The 26,085-nt window shown below is 57.2% G+C and overlaps 8 protein-coding genes across 8 annotated transcripts; 2 read left to right on the top strand and 6 right to left on the bottom strand.

The window, feature by feature from the left end:
- Positions 1 to 126: 126 nt before the first annotated feature.
- B0H64DRAFT_443605 (gpi-anchor transamidase-like protein) lies at positions 127 to 4,819 on the bottom strand (the record flags this gene model as incomplete). Its single annotated transcript, XM_062806724.1, has 6 exons — positions 127 to 1,226; positions 1,277 to 1,457; positions 1,521 to 1,769; positions 1,822 to 2,826; positions 3,639 to 4,224; positions 4,278 to 4,819. 6 exons carry the CDS (start codon positions 4,817 to 4,819, stop codon positions 127 to 129), a joined length of 3,663 nt encoding a protein of 1,220 aa, XP_062658044.1.
- A 1,082-nt stretch (positions 4,820 to 5,901) lies between these two features.
- B0H64DRAFT_189546 (uncharacterized protein) lies at positions 5,902 to 8,261 on the top strand. Its single transcript, XM_062799040.1, has 2 exons — positions 5,902 to 6,103; positions 6,165 to 8,261. Exons 1-2 carry the CDS (start codon positions 6,069 to 6,071, stop codon positions 8,098 to 8,100), a joined length of 1,971 nt encoding a protein of 656 aa, XP_062658045.1. The 5' UTR covers positions 5,902 to 6,068; the 3' UTR covers positions 8,101 to 8,261.
- Positions 8,262 to 8,832: 571 nt separating this feature from the next.
- On the bottom strand, positions 8,833 to 11,485 carry B0H64DRAFT_189555 (uncharacterized protein). Its single transcript, XM_062799041.1, has 3 exons — positions 10,720 to 11,485; positions 10,288 to 10,671; positions 8,833 to 10,236 (listed from the first exon to the last, which is right to left on the bottom strand). Exons 1-3 carry the CDS (start codon positions 11,221 to 11,223, stop codon positions 9,046 to 9,048), a joined length of 2,079 nt encoding a protein of 692 aa, XP_062658046.1. The 5' UTR covers positions 11,224 to 11,485; the 3' UTR covers positions 8,833 to 9,045.
- A 619-nt stretch (positions 11,486 to 12,104) lies between these two features.
- Positions 12,105 to 13,379, bottom strand: B0H64DRAFT_189570 (uncharacterized protein). The gene is made up of 3 exons (XM_062799042.1): positions 12,951 to 13,379; positions 12,768 to 12,868; positions 12,105 to 12,705 (listed from the first exon to the last, which is right to left on the bottom strand). The coding sequence occupies exons 1-3, from the start codon at positions 13,246 to 13,248 to the stop codon at positions 12,199 to 12,201; spliced, it is 906 nt and encodes a 301-aa protein (XP_062658047.1). The 5' UTR covers positions 13,249 to 13,379; the 3' UTR covers positions 12,105 to 12,198.
- Positions 13,380 to 14,765: 1,386 nt separating this feature from the next.
- On the bottom strand, positions 14,766 to 17,425 carry B0H64DRAFT_375313 (uncharacterized protein; the record flags this gene model as incomplete). The annotated part of the gene is made up of 6 exons (XM_062802409.1): positions 14,766 to 15,099; positions 15,211 to 15,752; positions 16,154 to 16,208; positions 16,345 to 16,371; positions 16,693 to 17,050; positions 17,221 to 17,425. 6 exons carry the CDS (start codon positions 17,423 to 17,425, stop codon positions 14,766 to 14,768), a joined length of 1,521 nt encoding a protein of 506 aa, XP_062658048.1.
- Positions 17,426 to 18,039: 614 nt separating this feature from the next.
- B0H64DRAFT_400950 (uncharacterized protein) lies at positions 18,040 to 21,656 on the top strand. The gene is made up of 6 exons (XM_062804113.1): positions 18,040 to 19,622; positions 19,674 to 19,803; positions 19,935 to 20,311; positions 20,361 to 20,714; positions 20,773 to 20,971; positions 21,032 to 21,656. The coding sequence occupies exons 1-6, from the start codon at positions 18,483 to 18,485 to the stop codon at positions 21,208 to 21,210; spliced, it is 2,379 nt and encodes a 792-aa protein (XP_062658049.1). The 5' UTR covers positions 18,040 to 18,482; the 3' UTR covers positions 21,211 to 21,656.
- Positions 21,657 to 21,747: 91 nt separating this feature from the next.
- Positions 21,748 to 23,409, bottom strand: B0H64DRAFT_433676 (uncharacterized protein; the record flags this gene model as incomplete). Its single annotated transcript, XM_062806059.1, has 2 exons — positions 21,748 to 22,993; positions 23,057 to 23,409. The coding sequence occupies 2 exons, from the start codon at positions 23,407 to 23,409 to the stop codon at positions 21,748 to 21,750; spliced, it is 1,599 nt and encodes a 532-aa protein (XP_062658050.1).
- Positions 23,410 to 23,941: 532 nt separating this feature from the next.
- Positions 23,942 to 25,729, bottom strand: B0H64DRAFT_189707 (uncharacterized protein). Its single transcript, XM_062799044.1, has 5 exons — positions 25,222 to 25,729; positions 24,922 to 25,158; positions 24,793 to 24,869; positions 24,561 to 24,727; positions 23,942 to 24,453 (listed from the first exon to the last, which is right to left on the bottom strand). Exons 1-5 carry the CDS (start codon positions 25,520 to 25,522, stop codon positions 23,979 to 23,981), a joined length of 1,257 nt encoding a protein of 418 aa, XP_062658051.1. The 5' UTR covers positions 25,523 to 25,729; the 3' UTR covers positions 23,942 to 23,978.
- Positions 25,730 to 26,085: the final 356 nt, after the last annotated feature.

The following is a 26,085-nucleotide window of genomic DNA, read 5'->3' on the forward strand; positions in this document are numbered from 1 at the left end:
GGGTAGCGGACAGGCAGGGCTTTGATGTCTGCCCATCTAAACAAGAGAGCCGTTCCGTATAGCAGCCCCCTCCCCCATATCCATAAACCCAAAGCCCAGTCCGCCAACCACAACAAAACCACAAAATCAACTCAAAAACTTACCCCCGCACGCACCACAGACCCCCTCCCCGACCAACCTTCTCACCTCCTCCCGCCGCTCCGCCTCGGGCATCTTGGCGACGAGCACCTCGGCGCGCATCGTGCGCAGGCCGCACGCGCCGCAGCTGCGCGTGGCCCCGGGCGTCTGCACGGCGAGCCCGGACGTCGCACACGTCCCGAAGAAGTGGCCGTGCCGGCACCCGCTGAGCCCGCCCCGCCGCCGGTCCACGGGCGTGCCGCACAGGTCGCACTTTTGCGTGGCTAGCGCTGGCGTGAAGAGGGCGCGGAGGCGGTCGGTGGCGTTGGAGGGTGGGGAGGGGGAGGAGGGGGAAGTGGTGGTGGTGCTGGTGGTGGTTGGGTTGGTGGTTGGGTTGGTGATGGGGTGGTAGTGCACGCCGGGTACCTCCGGGCCGCCGCCGTAGAGGTTCTCGAAGAGTTTTGCTTCGGTTGTTAGGCGGTTGTAGTGGTCGGGATTCGCCGCTGGGGTGTGGTTGTCCATCTTCATGTTCATCACCTGCGGGTCGATTGGAAGGTCGTAGTCGGGATGCAATACTGCGGTGGTTTGGTGTTGACGCCGGGGTTTGTGCCCGAACAGCACATTAGACCTCACCGTGTGCCAACCGCCGCGCTCGGGGCGTTGTGTGCTGTGGTTGCTAGCGAGGACCGCGGCGACACCGCCCCCTGGGGAGAGGGTCAAGCCGTGGAGGCGGTAGCGGTGGGGGTGGATCTCGGGAATTTCGAGGACCGTGGGCTCGGCACTATCAACAATGTCCTCTTCATCACCAAGGGAGTCAAGGTCGCCATCCATGTCTAGTTCGTCGTCTTCTTCCTCAGACCCCGAACCAGAGCCCTCTGATCCACTGTCGTCGTAGTTGCGTGTCAGGTGCATGTCGACGGGAACTCGGACTTCGAGTTTCTGCGCAATAGTTCGTACCCATTGCGGGCGCGGGTCTACTGCGGGATCATTGTAAGCAGGAACATTTGTCTGATACCAATCATGAGTGGTGGCCGTGGCAGACAAGCGGATGAGTGTGTAAAGCGGAGTCGGGGTTGGGTTGGCAAGATTAGGGGGATGGATGACAAGGTCTGTAGACATTAGCGAAGACCCGAAGACCTCAGCAGAACTCAGTCCATACCGGCGATAGGATTTTGGGACGCATGCTCTGCGTCCTCTCGATAAACGGTGCCGCAGTCCCAAACGCTGTGTTTCTCCGTTTGGTGGCGCGGCCCCCCGAGGAGGTTTACTTCGAACTGCTTCAAGTCGAATCCAGTGGCAATCAGCCCCCTGCAAGAGCTGACGGGACCTTGCGTCCATATCTACAAGTTTGTGTTGTTAGCATTGAAGCCGAACGTTCGTCACCCAGGCAGGTAGCAGCTTACAGCATCCTCGAACTCTACAAATGCGTCGACGGAAAGGTGCACACACATGCCATAGATGTCGTCGCTCCCGATTTCCAGGCTTGGAAGCTCACCTCGAACCCATGGCTCCTTGATTGTGATACTCCGGAAGCCGACGTAGCCTCGGTCAATAAAGGAGAGCGCACAGGTCCGGGACTCATTAGTTTGGAGCCAAGGACCCCATCTCAGACCAAACGAGGTACCGAAGGGGACATAGTCAGGGTCCAATGGCTGATTAGGACGTGTTAACATATCAACATGTGGCTAATAACGGGCAACTCACGTTGGTTGTTTTATGAGGCCCTTCCGCTTTGAAGCGTGCGATCTCACGCACCAACCAAACCACGTTCTCTCGCGGTTCTGTCCGGAATGAGAAGTCCCCCCTGGAGTTGGTGTCGTCCGTCACGAAAGCACACTGTACACTGATGATAGCCACCTCGTTCAAGTCGTTGATGGTCGCAAGTAGGGCTTGCCCAGGCGCAACCTCACGGGCCCATGCGAAGCCGCGGAGATACTCGCTGATATCGGTCTGCTGGCCGGGAACGATCAAGCGTTCACCGACGCCCCAAAGGACAACCCACGAGTTGAGTTCGCGGCGCTGGAGCATTCCCTCGTTGGCGCGCGGTAAAATGTTAGCGAACTCACTGCCATCTCCGAACATGGTGAGCGTCCCCGAACCCGTCAAAACGGCTAGAATGGGGCGGCGATTGACACCTAGGCCGGACGGAGACCAGCCGATGCCCACGACGTGATTCATGCTGCTTCCAACTCCGGTAATGGGCCCATAACCAGCGCCGTAGGGCCGGTTGGAACCCAAACCGGTGCCCTGGTCGTCTTCATCCTCCGAGTCGTAGGCACCGTCGGAGCCCGCAGAGTCGTCGTTGCTGTCGGCATCCACAACATCGGCGTCAGCCGCCCCTTCGTAGGGGAAGCGAATGTCTTGGGCCATGAAGAGCTCTCGATTGACGCGCGGGTCTAAAGGCGGGAAGGATACAGGCATGTGCTTGCTACCCTCGGAGTACTGAGCGCGGAGGGCTTGATGGTTGTAATTTCTCGGGCCCCCATTCTCGTCTTCTTCCTCATCCGAGGAGGTATCGTCGGCGCTGAATTGCTGACCATTTACGCGGGCCTTCAGCCTTTCTCGGCGCCTTGACAAGTCGGGGAACTCTGGGACAAAGACATGGACAGAATCGTCGGCAGTGACGGCGAGGTCACCATCGCATGAGAATTGTATCGCCCGCTTGACCAGTGGCCGTGAGTTGACAGTGATTTCCCGAAGGGGGAGATACTGGTAGTTTTCTTGTTAGTTAATTGCACAAAGAGAGGGCAGCTGCTGCTATGGTCATCGATGGAGCTGGATCCAATATCGAAGGGTTGATGATGGATATAGGCCATTTCGTCAAAGAAGGCCTGTGGAAGCCACATTTCCACTCGGAGATGCCCAATTCAGCTGCCAAATAATGAGAGGGGGGTTGTGTTGGGAAGGTACTCCGAGTGGGACGAAGTAAAGAAGCATCACTCACTTTTTGTTTGTTGGGTTTTGAAGTTATCGTACTCATTATGGGTGGTTATTATCGTGCATGGGTAAATGTGGTTCAATGAAATTATGGCGCAGAACTCGGTGCATGTTTTTATTTTTTTTGATGTGAGAGTTGGTATCTCAGTTGTCGATGCAATCGCAGGAAATGGTGTTGAAAGAAAAGGACCAGTTCCACACCAAGACAAGGTCGATGGAAGGTAGTTAACCCTAACCCTCAAGCCAGTTCATAGACAGTTCAACCCCATGATCGACTTGATATCTCGGTTTCGTTCTTGGATTTTGTCAAGGCTGGCAATATCATGTTTAGCCTACATTTACAAGTTGGTCACTTTATACGTTGGGTTCGGCGCTCATGCGTACGTCTCCAAGCTCGGGTAGTACCCCCCTCAGGTTGTGGTCCCAAGGACAGGTGGTGTGTCACTACAGCCAGCGTCTCTAGGGAGTTTAGTAATATTTGTATGTGATTATTTCTTGAAATGCAAACCATCCATTATGAACCCTCACTTCCCCGGCCCTTCGAGAAGGGAACTCAACCCCCAAAGAACCGTACACCCCGCAACCGCGGCGGCCCCGAGAATCTTCTTGGTCCACCAGTTCTCATCCGTCAGGGGCTTCGCGAACTGTACCTTCTTCTGCCTGACGTGCGTCGTCTCGGCCTCCCCACTGGCATTCTTCTTAAGGGCAGCCTCCTCTTCCTCCGCTTTGCGGTTCAGGGCCGCGATGGTCCTGCTGAGCGAGAGTATATCCTCGTCCAGAGCCGTCGTGTTCTTAGCCGCGTCAACCTCGACGTTCTGCACATTTCCAAAGAAGTCCGTCACGAGCCGCTTCCGCGCTGCGTCGGCACCGCCGCGGAACAGGTCGTAGCGGACGCCCGCGTGCGAGTGGATCTTCTCGTACGTGTAGCTGTCGAACAAGTCGCCGACCGTCTTCTTGCTGCTCGTATCGCGCACCTCGGTCTCGAGGAACTCGAGGTTGTAGTATGTGTAGCGGTCGATGACGGCGACTCCGATGTCGTTGTCGGCGTGGTGCGAGTATGACGATTGGTCGAGCTCGGAGGAGCCGGTGGCGATAATGTTGGGCGAGTAGAGCTTGCTGTACATGGTGTTGGCCTGGCAAGTGTCGATCATGAATAGGATCTCGTTGTATCTGCTGGGGTCAGCCATCCAGTGCGCCGAGACGGAAGGGTGTTTGCGACTTACCTCTTCTTTTCCCACATCTGCTCGAACGCGTCGGCAAGATCGAACGCACCAATCTCCTCGGCATCCTGAAACTTGAGAAACTCGTTCCCACCGTGGCCCGTCATGTACACCAGGATATTGCTTCGGTCGTCCGTCAACAGCCTCTTGCTGCGCGGCATCTCCTCCCCAACACGGTCCGTCAACAGCCGGATAAAGTTCTCCACCGTCACTTCATATCCCCTATAGTCCACCTCGATGTTGTCGCCATATAAATCGACGGCGCGGTCGGCGTTCGAATACACCGTCCCGGGAAACGCGTTGCGTGGGTTGCAGGCCATGTCGTCGGGGAGCATGAGGATGATCTGCGAGTCGGGGATACCGAGCCGCTTGACGGTGCGGTACATGGACAAGACGTTCGCCAAATGGCGGTAGTTGAACCAGAATCGCGAGGTGCACACCAGCACTGCCCAGTTGCTCGTGTGTTCGGCTCCGACGAGCGCCGCGGGCGCCAGGAGCGCAGTGGCCAGCAACGCCGGGAGGCCGAGGAGGCCCGAGAACTTCATCTTGGTGATCGCAAGAGTGGGGAGAAAGAATGGCTTCTTGGTTTGGGAATCGAAGGCGTCACCTGGGGTTGCTGCTCTCCATCGATTGTAACGGCCAATTCGCGAGTTGGTTTGGTGAGTTGTGGTTTGTCATCGACACAGGGGTTAACTCGGTCCTGTCAGGCGCAGCCGTTGCGCTGGGACAGGAGGAGATGGGGCTTGAGTGGTTACATAAGCAGTCCCTGGGCGATCCCAGGAATTGAGGCGGATCGGCAATTCTTTTTCTGACACAGACCCATTGGCCCCTCCGGCCCGTTCCCCGCTGAAGAAGCATCCATGCAGGCCCGCATGAGGCGAGCATGTGACAGTCTGCAACCATCGAAAGACATGAGCTGGGAACCGGATTGTGTTCTGTCAACCAGCCTAGACCAAAACAAGCAAATTAAGTGCTGACGATGTGATGACCATTGGTAGTACAAAACCACATCATCGTCCTAACTTTCCATGGGCTGATGGTGTCACACATAATCGTAAGGTCGGTTGGTGATGAAGGTAGCTCAGCGGAACGGACGGAACCGAGCAAACCTGAGAAACCTGAGATATATTTCGAGAAATGGAGGAACCGCTGCGCCTGCAAAATCAAAAAGGACTTCAACTTACCAACAAATCAGCTACGTGACTATCTGATGATAACTCCGGGAGAAGAAGCTGGAAAGAAACCGACGCCGACAGCCCGGATCCGGAGAGAGACAGACCTCGACGGTGGGGGGAGTGGGCCCACCTGCAGTGGAGATGACTGCTTAAACCATGGCAATTCTCAAGCGGCGCGTTGGAACCCCTGCTGCATCAGCAGCTTCCCCCGCCATCCCCCGCGCTGCGCCCGTTACCAACGCAAGCGGCCGCGAAAGCATCGACCTGCCCCGATGGGCGCGTGACTTGATCATCCGATGCTCTGTTGGCCACTTTTCCATTGTTCATGATTCATGATTTAAGAGCTCCTAAATAGGCGCCCATATCTTCGATCCTATCCTTGTCGATCAAACCTCCGACCTGTCGCAACCAACGCAAAAGAACTGCACATCGCAACGACCTTGGAGGATCCTCATCACCCCCGGCCAGCTCAACTTCCTGTGCTACTGTGACGCGACTCGGATTTTACAACTCTGACAGTCTCCGTCTAGACTCGAGCCCGAGAATCCGTTTTTCTTTTGGGTTTTCTTTCCTTTCCCCATCCATCGGCTATAGACTTCTGTACGGCGGAAGAGCTACGATGGGGCGCCCTCCAGCGTACCTTTTTGTCGTCAGGTGAGCAACTCCACGAGTCGCAAATCATTGTTCCCACCTAGTGGTTCTGACAAGTTTTCAGACACGGTTATCGACTGGATGCCGCCGACAAACAATGGCATCTCACGTCCCCGACACCTTACGACCCGCCTCTGACCTACAGTGGCTGGCAGCAAGCAAAGAGCTTGGGTGCCAGAATCGCATCGATAATAAAGGAAAGAAGAGTCCAAGACGATGAGCGTGCCGGAAATCACAATACCGATCCCTCGGTAAAGCGGAAACGCAAAAGATACGAGGTTGCGCTGCACAGCTCGCCTTTTCTCCGATGTATCCAAACCTCGATCGCCATCAGCGCGGGCCTTGCCCAGGATCCAACCCCATTCGAGTCTCCGAGTCCCACCCCAGCTCCATCTCCTACTCCGGCTCCCACCACAGACGGCCGACCCAAGCCAATCGTTATTCCAGATATTCGTCCCGCTGCTAATATTCGAAAGTCCGTGCTACGGCTGGATGCGTTCCTCGGAGAATGGCTCTCGCCGAGCTACTTCGAGTTCATCACCCCACCGCCCGAGTCCGTCATGATGCTAGCTAGCGCCAAGGCCGACCTCCTCCGTCGCGAAGACTACACTCATTCCCCAAGCTTTGTTTCGCACACCCATTCCAGCTCTCAGGGACAACTCTGGAGCCCAATGGGCAGGGAGAGTTCCGCTTCTCCGTTCAGCAACGGCCAAAGGGAGGAATTTGGATCCATGACAACCCCGACCGCTTCCCCGGCGACCGCTTCAAGCGCCAGTAGTCGGAGGGACCATCCGGTCCGAGTAGAACGACCTGGCTATGTCTCGCCCGTTCCCCATTATGCTATCAGCAGCAACAACAACATCCCAGCAGGATACGTCTCACATGCTCGGGATGCCTGCGTCATGGTTGACTACCAATGGCATTCCACCCGAAGCCTGTTGGATTGGGGCGACGGCGGGTCCTTCCCGGAAGAGTGGGCAGCCATGCACAAGCGGTTCCGTGCCGGTGCCCAAAGTCTGGTTGATTGGTACTCGACGGCGGACAGGCCAACCCGGCCGGTGACCAAAAGTGTGAGGTCCGAACCCAATGACGATTCGAACGATGAGGACGTCGAGGTTGAATCCATCGTCATTATGGTTTCCCACGGAGCTGGCTGCAATGCCCTGATCGGCGCCATAACCCACCAACCCGTCTTGATGGATGTCGGTATGGCGTCTCTCACGATGGCAGTCCGCAAGCCGAGCACAGAAAACTCGAGCTCCCTGCAAGGACCCCAGACGACGCTACCCGTCCACGAGCTCTACGATCTCAAGCTATTCGCTAATACCGAGCACCTACGATCCCCTACAGACACTCCGACCAATTCAAGGGCTCCTGCCATGGCAAGCCCCTCGGACGGTATCCGGGGACGCCACGCCTCATTTTCCACGTCTGTTAACAGCGTCCCATGGAATGACGGGCCCGGTAGGATTAACACGCCCGCGAGCGCTGGCCTGGGTAGCTTTCGACAGAGCCTGAAGAACGATTCGTCCGTTCCTCGGCTCTCGTTCGCCGTCAGCACCGGCGGTATCACAGTTGGAAGTGGTGTGACATCCTTCGCAGCGACCCGGCCGTCAAATCTATCACGCATCGGGAGCAGCGGGCTGTGGTCACCGATTGCAGACGAGGATGAAGAGGAGGATAGCCCCGTCCTTAACTTTGGGAATCATGGAAAGAAAGCGACAACGACGGAGTCTCCAGCATCCGCTCCCGCTCCCGCGCCGGAACCCAAACCCGCACCAAATAGTGTTCCTCAGGCGACAAACGGAAACACCCTTTTGGACCGTTCAGCAAGCGGTGGATCAGGCCTGTCTACTAGCCGTTCGCCGAAACCCGAGCAGGAGCAACTCGGCGCCGGGACCGGCGGACTGTGGGGTACGCCACGGCCGCCTGATGACGCGGACCGCTTTCGGGACGTCAGCGCCTCCAAACGGCGATGGACGGTCACTGAGCGACGCTGAGCGGGTTTTATGTTGGAGACCGAGCTGTCCCTTTGTCGGTCTAAGGATGGCTTTCTGCGCAACTTGGGGTTGAATGGACGGATAATAGTGTGGATAATTTGACTTTGGAGGGAGATCATAGGCGTCAATTTTGTGAAGATACCAACGGGATGATGAGACCAGGGAGAATACGCTGAGTGGTCCCTCCCGTCACACGCGGATTAGGCGTACATGGGGGTCAAATAGCGAAGCAGGTGGTGATCCTGGCATCGCATACATGGTCTGCCGCAGTATTGAAATTGAGTAGAATTGTTTCCTAACATCTTGCCCCTTGCTCGCTATCATGAGCCCTTCTGCATCCATTCCCTCGGGGCTGCAAGTCAAGTTAACGCCAATGCCGAAGGCAAGGATCAAGCCAAATATTCCCGTGCCAGGCACTTTTTCCAAGCCGGTGGCTGACTACGGGATATTACACTGCCTCCTAGTTCACCTGATGTCTCTCTGGCAACTTCCCGCGTTTGATCGACACGGCCCAGGGCCGGGATCGTTGCCTACCGTCGTCGGAAGCAGTAGGCTTCCAGAAGCCTCACCTTGTTCCATTTTACCCGCCGGCCTTCTGTGACGAGAGACGGCGCAGGCTGAACGGAAGAGTCACTGGCGGCTGTGAGAAACTGGAATTTGGGGGTTGACCGGGCAGGTTATGGGCATATTAGAGGGCTGGTTAGCCCAAGAAAGCAAAACGAGATCGTGTTGAACTTTGGAGGGTGTAGAAAAGAATGGCATTGGTATCATATCATATCATATCATGTCCCTCCAAGAACGAACGAACACAGCCATGTCCAGTTCCATCCAATACCGACCATGTCGAGCAGTGGTTACCCACCACACCACGATGAACCCATAAACGCCCGCCCAAAACCTCATCACAAACCACACCCAAGACCAACCCCATCCCCCCCCTCTCGCTCAATCCAAATCAAAAAAGCTCCCCGCCCTCCTCAACCCCTCCAGATCCACCAACCCCATAACCCTTCCGTCCCACCGCCTTATCCCCTCCCCCCACAACCACCACACCATCCCCACCACGGCCGCCACCACCACCTGCACGACCCCCACTCCCAAACAAAACCCGCGCAAGCCGTCCCACCACCACACGGCATTCGGCACGGCGACGACAAACACCCCCGCGGCGAGCGCGCGCCAGCAGGCGACGCCGGCGCTCATGTCGGCGGTGCTGCGGGTGGCGGCGGCGAGGCTGGAGCCGGTGAAGGCGGTGCTGGCGCGGATGAGCGGGGGCGCGGTGGCGTCGAGGAGGGCGGCGCCGGCGGCGAGCAGGCCGAGCACGAAGGAGACGGCGGGGAGGCTGGCGCGCGGGGCGAGGTAGTCGAGGGCGAAGACGGAGATTGGGGGGGCGGGGGCGGGGGCGGGGGCGTTGTTGGTGTTGGTGACGGGGGTTGTGGTGGTGGTTTGTGGGGGGGTCATGGCGTCGTTGAGGTGTAGGCCGAAGGTGAGGATGCCGATGAAGGCGAGGGCGGTGCCCGTTGCGAGGGCTGCCATGTGGACTTTCGGGGTGAAGTGGGTTTGCCAGCGCGGTGTGAGGGCTGGGAGCGCGACGGCGACGGCTGAGAGGAGGAATGGGGCGAGGAAGAGGGTGCCGATGGTTCCTGAGTTGAGAGCGAAGGGGAGGGGGGAGAAGAGCAGGGAGATGGAGGCGGCGAGGCCCCAGAGGGAGGCATGAGGGAGGATCGAGACGATCGCAAGAAGAGCCGATGTGGGTGTGATGAAGGCTCGCGGAGCTTGGAGGAGGATGGTGAGATCGGCAGAGCTGCGGTAAGCGTAGGGCTTGAGCTTGACGACATAGTCGGTAACGGTTTCGAGTGATGGAAGGCGGAGTGGTGTGAGCGGCGGGGAAGTTTTGAATTGGCTCGTGGCCGTGGCGGGTGTTTCTGGGAATGCCAGGGCTCGGTCAAAGGTCGTTTCTGGGGCCCCGAGGGCAATGGCTGGTACCGAAACGACAAAGAAGGCGCTTAGGATCGTGGGTTGCAGGCTGAAGCCGACCGAGCCCTGAGAAGCGACGCCGCCGATCAACGGGGGACCCCAGGTTGTCGTTACGGCAACGATGGAGTGTATGGCGATGCGAAGGCCACGTTCATGTTCCTGAAAGGTATCAGTCGATGAAACTTAGACAACGGAGTGGTTTGCTCTTACAAAGTAAGTGTCCTGGATCGACCCCAGAACGAGGGTGTCAAAAGCACCCCAACCCAACCCCTGGAATATCCTAGCAGCCATGCACTGACCGTAGCTGCTTGCAACGTTGGTACTCCAGACCGTCCCAATAAACATAAGCAGCAAAGAGGCTAGGTAAAGCGGCCGTTTCCCACATATCCTGGAGGCCACCAGGCAAGCCATGCCAGAGAAGGCCGAAAGAATAAGGGGAACGCCAGTTAAAGCGGCAACAGCCGTATAAGAAACTTGGTATGTCTGAGCGAGCTGGGCATTAACTGTCATAAACATCGTTTTCGTAACGCCGGACATGGCAACCATCATCAACAGCGAGTAAAAGTTGAGCTCCTTCCTCCATCGAGACCAGTTCTGTAAACCGTCAGTATCGATTCCGATAGGCCAAGGGCCTGAACATACCAGAGGATCATCCGAATCGTCGCTCGGTTGTGGTACCAGCTCGACACGGCCGTATTTTCCCTGGCCGTATTTGATAGGTCTTTTCGAGCCATCCGATATCCAGGAGAGCCGCTTTGACGACACGGGATATTTGTCAGAGATTGTTGTCCCTGTGGTCTGGCTGGCCGCCGTCCCCGGCCGAGTTGGCGGGTTCATACCGAGCGGTGCTTGTGGCCTGGATGGTGGTGACCTTGACGGCTGCGGGACCTTGGGAGTTTGCGGTTTTGCCGTCGGTCTCGGTGGCAGTGGTCTATTTGGCGGTTCGGATGGGCTACCCAGAGGAGTTGAGGGGTCCAGCCTTAACAGCGCCGGCGGTGGAGGCAAGTCCTTTGCTGGAGGGGTTGGTGGAACGGCCATGTTCGGTCCTCTCTTAATCTCCCTCATGCTTTCACCGTCTCCCAATGGAGATATTCCGATTCTCAACTCTTTCTCCAGATCCCCACCGGTACCCGTGAAGTCCATCATAACGACCGGAAACACCTCAACTCACAGAGGAGATGTAATCTGGGAAACGAGTGGCATCTGTCGTGCCCAGCAGACGAGACGAAGGTTGGTTGAGGCCTTGGAAAGGAACGCCAGGGGCAGGGACGAGGGTATGTATCAACATTAAAAGAAGGACTGCAACCGCAGTTGTGGGGGGCATGGGGGCAATCAGACAAGCATTGACCTCAGATGCGCAAGAACTGCGGTTGTGGAACGCTTCGATGATCAACCAGTCCCAGAGGGCACGATGAGAGAAGCACCCCGAGCCCCTCTCCCGGGAGGAGAGCCATGGTCGATCATCTGCACGATAGGGCGTCCGTCCTTCCCTCCTTGGCGGTGACGATGACTGCATCTTCAAAAAGAAACGTGATTGCTGACTTAGCCCTAAGCATAAAGCAGGGGGACTGGATCACTCTGGACCCGGAAGCCATCACAACCCTCCCTCATGCATCCGGGGTGGATCCAACGACATGGAGCGGTGCACCGGAAGCCAGATCTCGGGCCCGCTATCCCCCCCTGACCACTCGGATTGCACGAGGTTGACATCGGGGTCGCATCCATGGTCCACAGCTGGTCGCGTCCCGGTTGGATGGTACGGTGATCAGGCCCGCTCTGACCCATGACGACAACTTTTCTCGACCCGAGCGACGCGGACTCTCAGAAGCGAGCGCAGGGGCCAGCAGAGGCTGAAACTTCAGGTGACGCAGAGTGGCAGAGGGGGTTGGCGCAGGACCTGGGTTTGCTCCATGGTAACATCGTGGCCGTTGCATTTCGGCGGAGGAGCCCACTGCGAATGCCCTCGATCTGGAAACTTCAAGTTGTGGGATTTGTACTTTGTAGTTGACAGCTCATTTTTGTCCCAATTGAAGCTGTCCTCAAAAGAGTAAATAAAAGTTGTGCTCTGCGTAGGGCTGAGGGGCCCCGCAAAGCAAGGGAAAGTGGGGGGGGGGGGCGGGGTCAGTGGGGTTGGATGCGCGGGATGTGCGACGGTTTCTTCCGGGTACCTTCCGACCTACCGACCGAAGCGCCAGTATAGGGCTTAATGTGTCTTTTATGCCCAAACTCAAAGTCCAACCACTCCTGTCGCCCCAGGTCTCCAAACAGGTCCAGCACGGTCTGACTTCGTCTCCAATCACCGACCTGCACACTGGACCACTCCACCATCCCCACCAGCAAGGTATCGCACCCCCCACCTATGCACGCCGTTTTCGCAGTCGTACGGCGCCCCGTCTCCGTCCTCGTCTGCCCTGCTTTCGGAAGGATGCCACGCCAGGTAGGCAAAGAGCTCGGCATCCTCGAGGGCGCGCCCATGTTTTTCACTGCCGCGGGAAACCCCGAGAGTAGAGGCTCGACCCGCTCGGCGAGCGGCTCGGTACGGAACATGTCCGGGAAAAAGTCGACCTCTTCGCCGCCCTGGGGATCCTCGTCCCACTGTTCGTCCATCGCCTCATCCTCGGCGGTGGTCTGCAGAGGCGGGTAGTAGTCTTCTTCGGAGATGGCGAAGCCCTCCGGGTGGGGATCCTCACCTCGCGGGCCGACGAAATACCAGCTGCCGTCTGGTCGTAGCGGGACCCGGCGCCCTGTACGATACGGAGCTTGCGTATAAACGGTAGCGTAGGGAGAGTTTCTGGGTTATGCAGCGTCAGACGGCGCGCGTGGTAGAGGAGGTGCTGGCAGTGCGGGTAGCTGGTGAAGGACTGGCACCCGACCGTGATTTCGACCCCGACACCCTTTTCCGCGTCTATCGGCGCCAGCTTTGCCTCTCCCAGCGAGGCTGCGCTTCTCGCGTGGTATCTGCGCCGAGAAATGTGCGCTGACAGCGGTGGTCTCCTCAACGGCCTCGCGACAGGGGAGGGGATCTTCTTCCGGGTTTTGGAGCAGCGGCATGTCCACATGGTGGCCGACGGACGCGAGTAGGCGGCCGACCTCGGCGTACCGAGCGGCGCTCTCTTCAATCGAAGCCCGGACACGGCCATTGACGTCGGGTTCCGGAATGAGAATTGCCATGACGGGTTCAGCATGACCAACAAGACGCGTTTTCACCGCCAGATACCTACATGCTTCGTACCCTGTAGATGTTCAACAATCACCATTGCTTCCCCAAATCAGCAGGTGGTTTCGATCGTTCGAAGCTGAACCGAGACTCGCAGCCCAGGGGGTCTGCAGCCATCCCTGCTCTAACTATGGAGACCGTCCGATCTCGCGCGAGATGGGACGGTCGCGCAAAAAGGAAGTAAAAACGCACAGACAGAGCACCTCTTCCGCATGCGTCAAACCTTGGTTACAGACCGCCGAAAAGAGTTTGCTCGTGACGTTTGAGGTCCAACAGCCAGGGGACTGAGGGGGTCATGGCGTAACAACGAGCTTGGCAGGGACAACGGCCAGATCCAACCCATATTCCCACCCAAGTTCAACAGCCCGCCGTCATGGCTCTCTGGCCAGTTTACCATGTACGATACATACAGAACATAATCTCAAGCTGGAAGAGGCTTCCCCGCCTCAGTGAAGCTGAGGGGGGGAATGGCCGGTTCAGCGACCTCGGCCAAAACCCGGCCGTGATTCCATGTTTCAACTTTCCACGTTTCTCCCAGCAGGCGGGGCAGTTGTACCCGACCTCCGGCCTCTGATAACCAGGTTTTAGGGATACGCTATCGAAGAACGCATAATACCCGTGACGGTCTCGTACCAAAGCTATGAGCCGATCAGGCAACGCTGCAGCCGGCAGCATCTTTCGCCGCATGAACTACGGGCTTGAGCCCAAATTTAGACACCATGCCCGCCATGTTGATTCGATCCTTTACCATACCAACAAAACTGGAAACACATCACGCCTCAGTCGAGGCGAGCCTCCGGAAACTGCATTCCACTTGCTCGCTATCCCAGAAACGCAACCCTGGCCTATATCTGTACCGCCCAACATTTCTTTCGTCATTCTCAACCAGAGCACCGTCTTCCCGACTGGGCACGTTCGCTCCGGGAGGCGCCGCGAACAATGTTTGCCATGAGCATCTTCTCGGGCATCACCGATCACCTTCAGCGGTGGGTATCCACGGCAGTTAAACCGATCTCTCAGATACGCCTGGCGGGGCGGCGGGGAGGTGCAAGATGAGCGGACGTTGCTTAAAGAAGAGGCCTCAATAGCCTTTGGGGGGGGGGGGGGGGGGGGGGGGGTAACAGTGCGTAGTCGTTCTTCAAAGGTGCGTGTAAGTGATGTTCCCCGGTTGCGACAGGCTTGGGAGTTTCCATCGTTTGTAAACTTCTGCCCGGTTCGATCAGCGGACCAAACGACAGATATCGAGAGTAAATATCCTGCATGTTTGAAAGATATCCACTTCACGGCAGCGTCTCCATGCCACACGGCCGTAACAAAACAAAACCGAAACGACGTTTCTATGCCTTTAGCAAGTGAGTTATATCTCTCCACCCGGATCGCCACAACCCGGGCGCCCACCGAGGAATCGTTTGATCGAGTTTCTCATGCCTAGGCGTGTTGCGGAGCGGGGGCGTGGGGGTATGCCGGCCTCTCAAAACGACGCAAGGACGATAGCTTTACCTTCAGCAGCAAACTCCTGCACCTCCGACTTCTCCACCATGAGGAGCAGCGTGGTGGCCCGCACCAGCAGCTCCTCAAACTCGAGCCGGTACGCCACGGGCAGCTGCTCGTCGCTCGCAACAAGCACGGGGTGCTGACCGCGGATGTCCTTCTCCGTCACCCGGAACCGCACCCCGACATCGCGCGAGGCGTCGGCCCAGAGCACGTCATCATCACCACTTCCACTTCCGCTTCCACTCCCACTCCCACTTCCACTTCCACTTCCACTTCCACTTCCACTTCCACTTCCACTTCCACTTCCACTTCTACCACCACCATCACCCCGCTCACCATCACCACCCCTATTCCCATGCTCATCCCCCTCCTCCTCCCCCATCCCCCGCTGCGGCCGCTCCCCACCCCTCCCCAACCCATACCCATCCACAACCCCACCCGCAACCCGCGCAGCCAGCCAGTCCCGCCACACGCGCAGCACGCCCTCGCTCACGTTCACGTGGCTGCGGAAGATGCCCGGCTTGGGGCCCATGCGCACGAGGTTGGTGACGGCGCACAGCTGCGCGAAGGACTCATCGTCGTCCAGGTAGACGTCCGTCGACGGCCGCTGCTCCCGTCCACTGCTACTGCTACTGACGTGGTGCCGGAAGCCCCGCGTCGCGCGGCGCGGTTGGTTGTTGTCCTCGTCCTGCTCCACGGGCCGGAAGTGCGTATATATGCCTGCTAAGCCGCGGCCGCCGCCGGTGAAGCCGTCCGTGGAGAGGTAGTCGCAGTAGAGGTAGGGCGTGTAGAGCTTCTCGCTTGGGTGGTAGCACTCGAGCATCAGGCGCTGGTCTGGCTGGGAGGTGGCGTGGTTCAGGCGCTGCTGGACTATGCGGAGGGTTACTGAGTAGATGCGGCGGCTGACTGATACCAGCGGTAAGAGGGAGGCGATGGGGAGCTGGGAGAGGATGGAGATGAGTAGCTGTGCGGGGCTGTCAGTGACTGCGAGGGATGAAACAAGGGGATGGCACGGAACCGGCTAACTTCATTGGGTAGGGAATCGAGGGTTGGGTGGTCCTCCATCATAATGGGGAGAGAGTTACACGAAATTGATAAAAACTGAAAGCTAAGACGCCGGCTTCATCTTGTGTAATCACCGTGGTGAGGTCTTGTTGAGGCGAACAGCAGACGACCGATGATGCCACAGAGGGGCAGGACCCACTGAGTCCCACTCTTTCCGTCCGATCCCGCCGGGTTTGCGGGCGCTAAAAAGCCCTGTCCCCGGGCCGAACCGGGGCCCGGCTGCCGGTGTCTCCGAACCGACTTATCCCGGTTCCACAACAGCACTCCGTGGAGGCATTATCATGTGCACAGTGGACTGACCGTAAGGGTGTTACAATGTGTATAGAATCCCGTCTTCAGTTGGCCATTAGCACACCTAAAAAATCAATCCTCTTCACATTACTTCCAAATATTTCGCCAGAACATAGTTCTTGGAGACTCAAACTCGAATTTAGGCCGTTGGTGCAAGTCGGAACATGGTAGCTCAGACAAGCTCCGCTCCCGAGTCTTACTTTCGGGTTTTGATTTTGAGCGTGAAACTGGCGTATTCTCAGCTGTATAATTGTATGAGTGGCATCCGATCCGGTTCATGCTTCACGGTGCGTGCAAGATCCCTTGGGCTAACTGATGCTCAAGAAAAATCACGGATAGTTTTGGGCTTGCCCTAGGAAATTCGTGTCTGCATAAATTCATCATCCCTTGAGTTGTCCCTTGCCCGTCTCCCACCAAGCCTATCCCACTCCACCCACCCCGTACGCCAAATGACACCCCCAGTACCTTATTCCGTCTAGATCACCACACAACAATCGCCACGTGTATCTTTTCTTGCTGCTGCTATGCGCAACTTGGCTGGCCGATACATCATGGCATGCAGCAATAGCCGCTCGCTCTCGCCGGGAACCTGGATGTGAAAAGCTCCCACGTTTTCAAAACCCAACCATGTGTAGAGCTCATTCCCCATCGGGCTAGCCATCACGGACATGTCGTTGAGGGAATCCCTCTTCACCAGCCCCATCGCCCATTTGCAGAGCGAAGACCCATGACCGCGACGCTGGAAGTCGGGAAGGGTAGCCAGGATCTGAAGGTGGATCTGCTCGGGGCCGATCGAGCCAAAGAATCTCTTGTATGCCCTGATCTGACCCTTCCAGAACTCGTTGAAGTGCTCGTGGTTGGCATCCTTACGAGTCTTGCCTCCCCGTTCTTCCACTTCGGTCACGGCTGTTTTGGTGTCAGTAAATGTCACCGTTACGGATCAGCCATTGCGGGCCATGAGCATCTAAACTTGCGGTCCTGCGTCTTGTAGCCGGGGCCGTACCGCCGCTTGTTGATGTACGAGACGTCCCAAACCCCGAACGCCACCACCTCGCTTGGGGTTTCCGGTTTGGGACTGTCTTCGACCACCATGACCACCCAGTCATCATATGCGGGGTCGAGGAAATACTCGAAAAGCATTCGAGTGTACCTGTAGTGATCTTCCGGGTATTGATGCCGATACGGGAAGCGGTAGTCCCATTGTGGGTCAAGCGGCATCGTGTTGATGATGACGTTGGTGACCGCCTCAAGATCAGCCGGAAGACCCAATCGGGGTTTCATTGCGATAATTGGTCGAGCAAGGCTGACTGGCTTGGGTGTCAAGAGTTTAGTTTAAAAGCGCAGGCAAGAAGGGCGAACTTGGCTGGCGTCCCGGGAAACGCAGGGCGAACTTGGGGTCCAAGGCGGGCGAGGAAGCCTTAACTATGACTACAGATTATTGGGGCACACTCGGAGCCTCGCCCGCATACTGCTGTTGGCTTTGCGCTTTGTGCTGCCAATGCATCGTGATGCATGCCATGAAAAGTGCTCGTGCGTGACGCGGCGGTCATGATGTGAAACGCTTCGGGCTCGCCGCAATTCCACAGCCAACGCCGCAACAGGACGGTCCGATGGAAGAGAAATTTCAGGAAGGTGCAGATCGTGTTAAGTACCGACTTGCCGGTGCCCAACAAGGTTGCTTTGCGGCTTTTGGCCCTGGAATTCCGTACCTCTCCGTACCTCGTCCACGCAGTCAGCCGCGTCTTCATTGGGGGCTGTGCCTGCATTTGGGGGCCGGCAAACTCCGGAGATACATGTATGTAGATATTGACGAGCTGGGTATGATGTAATCTGGAAGTCCTATGGTATTATTCCAACTCGCGGGAGGAGGAAAAGAAACCTGGAAGACTGCCCATCTTGGCAATTCCATGCCCCTCACCCGACAAGCGAACGAGATGGAAAAGAATGTCTGCCAGGTGCATTCTCTGGAAAACGACAGGTCCGCCCCAGCTTGGTTGACTGCAGGGCACTAACCAAACTCGGAATGACGGTGAGGGAAAAAGGGAATGCGGTGCTCAGGAGGCAGGCGCGATGATTGGGTCAGCAACCGCGGCCATCGGCGCCCTCCCTCGGTGACCCAGAGCTGCGCCAGCCAGCCCCAGACGTCGCACTTCCTTCCCGCATTGCGGCAAACTTCCCCGAAGACATCCATCCCACAAGCATCCCACAAGCATCCCACAGACATATGACGGACTTTGGATGCACGCCCGGAAGCGGGATTACCGATGCGACTCTGGTCTCATTTGTTTGTCCTTCCCAACAGTCCGTGGCATCCATGATCCAACAGTCTGCCTGAGACATGGCGTACCCCAGGCAGGTTCCCAGCTCAGAACCCGACAGCGCATTCCGCTATGGGGAAGGAGAGCCTCAAGAGGTCGTCACCGACGCTCCTTGGGACTTCACATCATTCTTTACCCCTGCCGCCGAGTTGGGCCACAATGGCAATCTCGTCGCCAATCCCAACCTTGACTTGGCCGTCAATCCACCGACCTGCCGATCCCAGGCCGTCCGCGGGACCCCGCTTGTCCGGCCCGGCTTCGACTTGAACTCCATGCCGTTTCCCGGCGCACATCCGCAATGGTCCGCTCAGGTCGCCGCCGCCCGACATTATTATGCCCCCAACGTGCCCTCCCGCTCCGCAGACCGGTCCCGGAGGCCATCGTTGTCGACCCCGGTTTCGTCCCCAACGGACATGTTTCACTCCGCCGGCCCCGTTAGCGCCGCAGACTGGGCTTCCTTTTCCACGGGCTCGGAGGTCCCGGTTAATATTGGATCGCTTCCAACCTTTGGCCTGCCACAATCCTCGTTCAACCCTGTGCTACCTCTTTCAACAGAATACTTCGCCCAGTTAATGGCGCCCGCCGCCCCAAGCCTGAGTCAACTATCCGATGCAAATTCTTCGTATCCCCTCCCTTCTTCCAACCTTCGCGATGCCTTCGACTCCTTCAATACCATCCCTAATGACCGGGCATTGGTGTCTCCGAACGAGGGGAACAACCCCCCGTGGCCTAACGCCGTCGTCCACAACACCGTTGATCGTGATTATTATGGACGGTGTAGTCCGACAGTGTCCATAGATGTTGCAGGCTCTCACCCCACCGTTCCGGATCCCTCACCACCAAAGAAACGCCCGTCAACACGCCAACCGAAAGCCCCGTCGACGCCGTTGGCAATTGTTCAGTATGAACCACCCAACAGCAAGGGGGCAAAGTCGTCCAAGAAACGGTCAGCCCCGGAAGAAATCACGCCCCAGGGGATGGCTTCCCAAACTCTTCGCGAAGTACCGGTGCTTGATGACTCTGGAGAAGTCAAGGGAACCATGATGACGTTCGGGAACCGGTTCAAGTCGAGGGCTGTTTTTACCGAGGAAAAGCGCCTGCAGACAGCTCTAGCCAGGCGAAAAGGGGTTTGCCCGAGGTGCAAGAAATCGAAAAGACAGGTACTTGTCCTTCGCTTCATGCCTCAACAGCCGGCGTTGACCCATCTTTAGTGCGATCTCGCCCAGAAAGAGAGTCCTTACGTTAGCTGTACCCTTTGTACAGAGCACAAGATCTACAAGAACGCCCCTCGACTCCCTTGTTTCGGAACGACTTTGGCAGACATCCTCTTCTTCCGGTCGGGTAAGTCACCCCTCTATAATCCTGCGCCTGTGCTCGCTGGCTGTCTACTTCCCTTGAGCCTCCTGGCGTGTCTCTCAACCCTTGCGGCGTTGCGAATTCCACCATGCGTCAAAGTACTGACGACCTTCAAGGTCCAGCACCAAACGAGCCGTTCTTCACCAAGCGACTTGCAGTTCTGCACGACCTCGGAGACCTATCCAAGCCAGACGTCTCCGCAAGGATGTTGAAGCTCACACAACGCATCGGGTCCCATCAGCTAACCGTCTACGCCTCCGAGTTTGTGCCATCGCCTGGCGATGTCGTGTCGTACAAGTGGACAGATCGCTCAGGAAAGTTACATGAGCTAAATATGCCACCTTACTGCCTCACAAATGTAGAAAAGATACGTCGCCATATCTGCCAGTATATTGCCTCGGCCAAATGGGCGTACCTCGCTTCGGTCAAGACCGAGGACAAACTGGCATGGATGACGATCTCTGTCGCCATGGAGTTTGCTCAACGAAATCCGGTATGTGCCGTGGTGCTAAACTCTCACGTTCCTCTGCTGACTTTGCTAGAAATCTTTAGTTGCCGACTCCCTCGATCTTTGGGCTATTTCACGTATGATCGAGATTCCCTGGGAGATGTGCGGACCCGACACCCTCGGCGTCTCGCCGGTAAGAGATGCGACGAGTCCTCACAAGGGGAGGATTCCGATTCCGCCCATCATGGATACGCACCTGGACCAGATCGTTATCAAGTCTATCCTGACACCCTTGCGCGAGAGGCTTGTTGAGAAATTCGAGCGCCTGATCACCCCTGTCAAGCGCGAGGCTTGGTGGGAAATTTACCTCTCTGCCTTCATCTTACTCAACCACATCGAGCGGCTGGCCAGACACTCTGTCGCCCACGCCAAGACGCACACAATGCCGGTGAGCGGCGGTAGTCATCAGTTCAGGATTGGATCTAGCGCTAACCTAGTTTTGGCAGGGCAAATACTCCAACATCCAGTTCCTCGAAGCAGCCTTCCATACGGCCAAGTCTATCCTCGCCCGCTTCCACTTTTTATGTAACGGATCTGTGCCGTTGAAGATGGACTGGACGTCGCCCAGCCTGGCGGCCATGGCCAAACTCGAACCGAAACAGGTTGAATTCATGCAAACAACCCAGGCTATGATCATGGCAAGAGGTATCATCTCCCACCCTAGCCTTCCTTTTGCAGGCCACGTCAACTAACCTTTCGGCGCAGAGTCCGATGTCCTCAGTTTGAGGAAGACCCATAAGTACGAAAAGACGTTGTATTGGGCTGGCCAGCTGTTTACCGAAAACTTTGATACTTCCCCCGTACATGTCGTGGAGGAACTCGACGAGAACGATACGGACGCAGCAGAGGAGGAGAGCCAGTTAGCGGTAAAGTGTGAGGAATAAAAGGATGCTGCGCCAACGCAGCGGCTGCGTATTTCCGGGTTTGCAGTGGCGTTTTAGGGGAAAATACCATTGGTCTGAATAGGAGTTTGGGTTGTTGGGAAGTACGTGCTGGCTGAGCTCGGTAATTACTTTTCTGTATTGTAAATAGACATCGGCGTGTTGTATTGACGGAATCCGTCTTTGGATTGGGCATGGTAGGGCTTTCTTGACGGGCTTTGGGGTATAATAGGGCGTTAAACTACATTATCTAGGTAACGATGGACATGATAATCGTCGGGCGCTGCAGTGGTAGGGGGCAAAAGAGTTGATGGTAAAGAGGCAGAGGAGAAAGTGGGCGAAGGCGTAGCGGGGCAAGAGGCAAAGTATACAAAGTGGAAAGTGATATAGGGGGTACTTCAAACTCTAGATACAATAATATTACAAAACTACACACTGTAGACAAGCATCATAACGATGAATTATGCCCAAGTACAATACGCAAAGTGTGGGCTCCGGCCCCTGTTTGTTGTGTCTGTACCCTACCAATGCCCTCAAGCGCTACTCCGTATACACTTTCGTAATATCCGTAAGATTAATCAAGCTATATTTCCACAACTCCACCTCATCCGCCTCCAACGGCGCGATCCTCTCCATCACAAGCACACCACCACCCCCAGCACCCCCCTTCCGCCTAACGCGCATAAACGAGTTCCCAATACTCAGATACCGCAGCCGCGGCCCCGCCGCCGCCGCGAGCCTCTCCGCCACGGCAAACACCGCATCGCACCGCCACGGCGTCCCAATGCTCAGCTGCTCCAGCCGCGGTAAGCCCCCCAGCGCCTGCTCCAGCAAGCCCAACCGCTCCTCTGCCAGGCTGGTACCCCTCTCCTGAGCCAGACCGCCGAACAGGTTCACCGCCAGCCCCTCGAGCGTCGCGCCGTTTGTCGCGACGAGATCGGAGAGCACCTGCGCCGCGGACACTGCTACCTCGCGCTCGCTGCCGTAGATGCGCTCGCGGAAGAGTTCTAGGTCGAGCATACGGACTTGCAGCGGGAGGGAGGGGTAATGGGGGCTGGGGCGGAGGAGCGCCGAGGTGTCGAGACCCGTGCCGGCGTATCGGTGTTTGCAGGCGATGGCGAGGCGCTGCGTGAAGGCGGGGTCGGCGAGGGAGGCGAGGTGGGTGTGGAGGTCGCGGGAGTAGCCGTCGGTGCGGAGGTGGCGCAGGTTGGGCGCGTGCGGCGGGGTGAAGGCTTCGTAGGCGATGCGCCGCCACGGTTGTGGTTCCGACGATGATGATCCCGGGGGGGTGGTGGGGTCGCGGCGGGCGGGGTCGGCGATGTAGACGTCGTGGAGGTGGGTGAGGTTGATGAGTTGCTGGAGGGTGGTGAGGTTGCAGGGGTAGAGGCCGCCGAGGAGCTCGAGGGATTGGAGGGGGAGGGGGGAGCCGCCGGCGGCGTGGTAGAGGTGGCAGAGCTTGTCGAAGATGTGCATGGTTTCGGCTTGTCGGTGGGCGGTGATGGCTTCTTCGAAGCCGAGGCTTAGTTTCTGGAGGTTTGGGGAGCCGGTCAGGAGCCGGGCGAGGCGCGGGATCCACCACTCGTGGTCGGGAACGGAGAGGAAATGGGCGCAGAAGGGGAGGTTGTAGAGCATCAGCTCTCGCAGGTCACGGAAGCCATCAAAGTTGAGCCCGAGGCTTGGTGAGGGTCCAATGCGGCGCTTGTAATTCATGTGCAGCACCTTGAGGCTCTGGCATGACTCTTTCAGCGTCTGGAGCAGAGCCGGCGTCAGCGGGTGGCCGTTGTATCTAGATGGAAGCCGTCGTTAGCTCCAGCACACGCCGATGTCCAAAATATGGGGGGCAACTCACACAAAGCTTTCTAAGCGGGACATCTGGGACATCATGGCGCCGAGGGCCTCTTCCTCCTTGCGGACACCGTCATAGAAGCTGAAGAAGGCACGCTTGACGAGGTCGAGCCGCGGGTTGAGACGCCATCGTGACCGGGTATAGGCTATGGATGCAGAAATACGCAGCTCTTGGTAGCAATACGGTGTCGCTGCGGTGTAGCATATCCAGTTCACAAGTCGCAGGCTGGCCAAGGTCGGGATGATCCCGTATTGGTGCGGGTAGAAGGCATACTCTGCAACGAAGGCCACGAGCTCGGGTATGTTGAAGAATTGGGCTGCAGCCGTGGGCGGTGTCGTCACGGTAGTCATACTCATGGTTTTCCGGTTTTGATGTCAAGCTTGAGATAAGATATATTCACTTGGATGGTATTCGTTGGGTTGAGTGGTTGGAGTTGTGAGAAGGGAAATCAAGGGAGTGTGCCATGGAAGGAACGGGTTGAGCCATTGGTTATCAATTGTAGGATTCAGGATCTTATGTTCAGCAGATCAAGGGGTCAGGGGGATTGCTCGGCACAAACATTTCAATGCACGAGTGACGAGATTGCCAGAAGCGGTCAAATTGAATGCTTTGAATGCCTCGATAATTGCCAAGATAAGGTGTTCTGCCTAAGTTTTGGCGATCCCCCGACAATAACCCAGGCACCAAGGGCATTGCTGCCTGGCTGCCTGGTATGTGTGCAAGGGAAAAGATGGCGCCCAGGAAGTACAGGTAACCTCTCAAAGGGGAATAATAATAAGGGCCAAGATTCAAACAAACTAACAGACCTCGAGGAGAAACAACCGCCAAGTAGAGCAAAAAGAAGAAAATAAAAAGACAAGAACCGCTACATAACTGTCAACGAGCGAGCCAAAAAAAAAAAAAAACCCCAAACACCCCTCCCCTCTCAAGCACAGCTCGCCCGGCGATGCTTAACCCTCAACTCGGGCGGGCTGCTCTCGATATCCCACACGCTCAGCTCGCGGCGCCACTCGTGGTCGCCGTAGCACTCCCAACTAATCCGCTCGAGCGCGGGCGGCGTCTTCCACATGAGGCGCTCGTTGCGCAGCCAGAGGCGGAGCATGTGGCGGGAGCGGCCGGCGGCGGCGTCGTCGGCGAAGCCGCTGCGCGCGTGCAGCATGGCGAAGTTGTTGAACACCAGCATGTCGCCCTTCTGCAGCGCCACCTCCACCGCGTGCTCCTTGGCCAGGAAGTAGACGGCGTCCAGCGCCTCGGCCTGCAGCTCCGTCATGGCCGGCACGGCCGGGTGGTGCGGCGAGAAGTGGGCGCCGGTTAGGGGTCGGCGGGAGAATTGGAAGGCGGGGCCGTGGCCGGGGAAGTTGAAGAGCAGCGGGCGGGTGTGGTATTGGCCTTCCCAGAATCTGGTTGTTTGTGGTGTTTGGTAAGCATATGGGTGGGTACATACAGATGAGAAATGGAGGGGGGAGGGTGGGTAGGTGGGGAGGGAGGTAAAAACGGGGAGACCAACTCGTCAAAGATCCAATCATCCTTGGCCAGGACTTCGATGATGTCCGGGCGGGTGCGGGCGAGCTCGTTGTAGATCTTGGCCGACGAGGCTAGGTAGGACTCGCCCCCGTAGGCGGCTGTGTTCAGCGCGTACATGGCAAGTACGTCGCAGATGTCGGTGTGGAAGGGCTGTAGCACAGGGAATTTAGTAAGAGTGGCAGGTTACTTTTGACTTTGGTCGAGGGGACCACTACCTGCGCACGAGTGACGTAGGGCGAGTTGGGCATGGCGCCGTGCTTCTTGACATCTTCCGCGACGGCTTGGATGTGGACTGGACGGAGTTAGTAGACGTTCGAGGGGTAATGGGAAGTATTCAGACGCACGAATCATCCGCCCATCAAAGTCCTGCATCCCACGCTTCTCGGCAATGTAGCTTGTGACGCCGAGGTAGAGGAGGATGTTGTCCAAGGACGAGTAGTTGTCTGGCTGCAGGCCGCGCAGCACGACGAACCCCTGACCATTGTGGATTATTTCCGAGGCCTCGAAGAGCCGGTTGCATAGGTCGGGAAGTGGGAAGGTGTCCGGGCGAACATCATCTGGACCGAGGCTGCCATCCAGCGCTGATGGCTATGAATTAGCCATGTTTCCCCGAACGAGAGTAGAGAGCAATATGAAGTACTAACCTTTGAAGAAGGCAAGCGCGGTTTCAATCTCGTCGATGTCTTCAGGACTAAGATGGATGACATAGTTGTCTTCAGACGGGAAGTCGGCACCGGACCAATCTCGGCCTGCATCGGCTTCGGCAGGCCATCCGGGGGGGACGGTGGTGCGCCGGTTGGGATAGAGAGCCTGGAGATTTTCAACCCGGTCTTTAAACGTCTTCAATGTCGGGATCCATGCGATGTCGGGTCTAGAAACCTCATCTATCTCCTCCTCGGCCGTCTGGATTACGGCAGGCTCGGTGTAGCCGAAGGTGTTGTCCATGATTGATGTCGGTTCAGGGGGGATTCAGGGGAGGGGTTAGGGTTAAAGGTATGGGTTTTCTGTGTAAGTGTTGATTGGCAACCAAGGACTGAAACTGGGTTCTGAAAGCTCGCACAAGCGGAAAAGGCGTTGTGTGATGGGTTTCTTGCTCCCAAGCCCACATCTCCTTCCGCCTGAACTCCCACTGATTAAATATCCTTCCACCGCAGAGCCTCATCTTCACCAAGTCGACTCGGGAACAGCTATCATTCATCGGCTCCGAGGCCGTGCAATGCCGCAGAGCCGCAGAGCCTCAATCTCAACCCACGGGCGCCGGAGTTCCATTCAAAGTGCAAATGACGAGGCTAAAGACGTGCAGATAAGTTCTGTATGTCTGATTGGGGAAATCGAGGTCATCTGGTTTCCCTTGCATCCGAGCCCGACCAATCTGGGACTTGCCCGACAACCTACCGCGAGCACCATTGGTTCGAGGTGTCTCATACAACCCCATGGCGTGAATTGTCCCCGTCTCGTTTAAAAAAAAAACAAGCCGGGGTGTTGCGGCTCTGCGCGGATTGCGTAAT

The sequence above is a fragment of the Chaetomium fimeti genome, assembly GCF_033439085.1.
Source record: "Chaetomium fimeti strain CBS 168.71 chromosome Unknown B0H64scaffold_5, whole genome shotgun sequence".
NCBI lineage: Eukaryota > Fungi > Ascomycota > Sordariomycetes > Sordariales > Chaetomiaceae > Chaetomium > Chaetomium fimeti.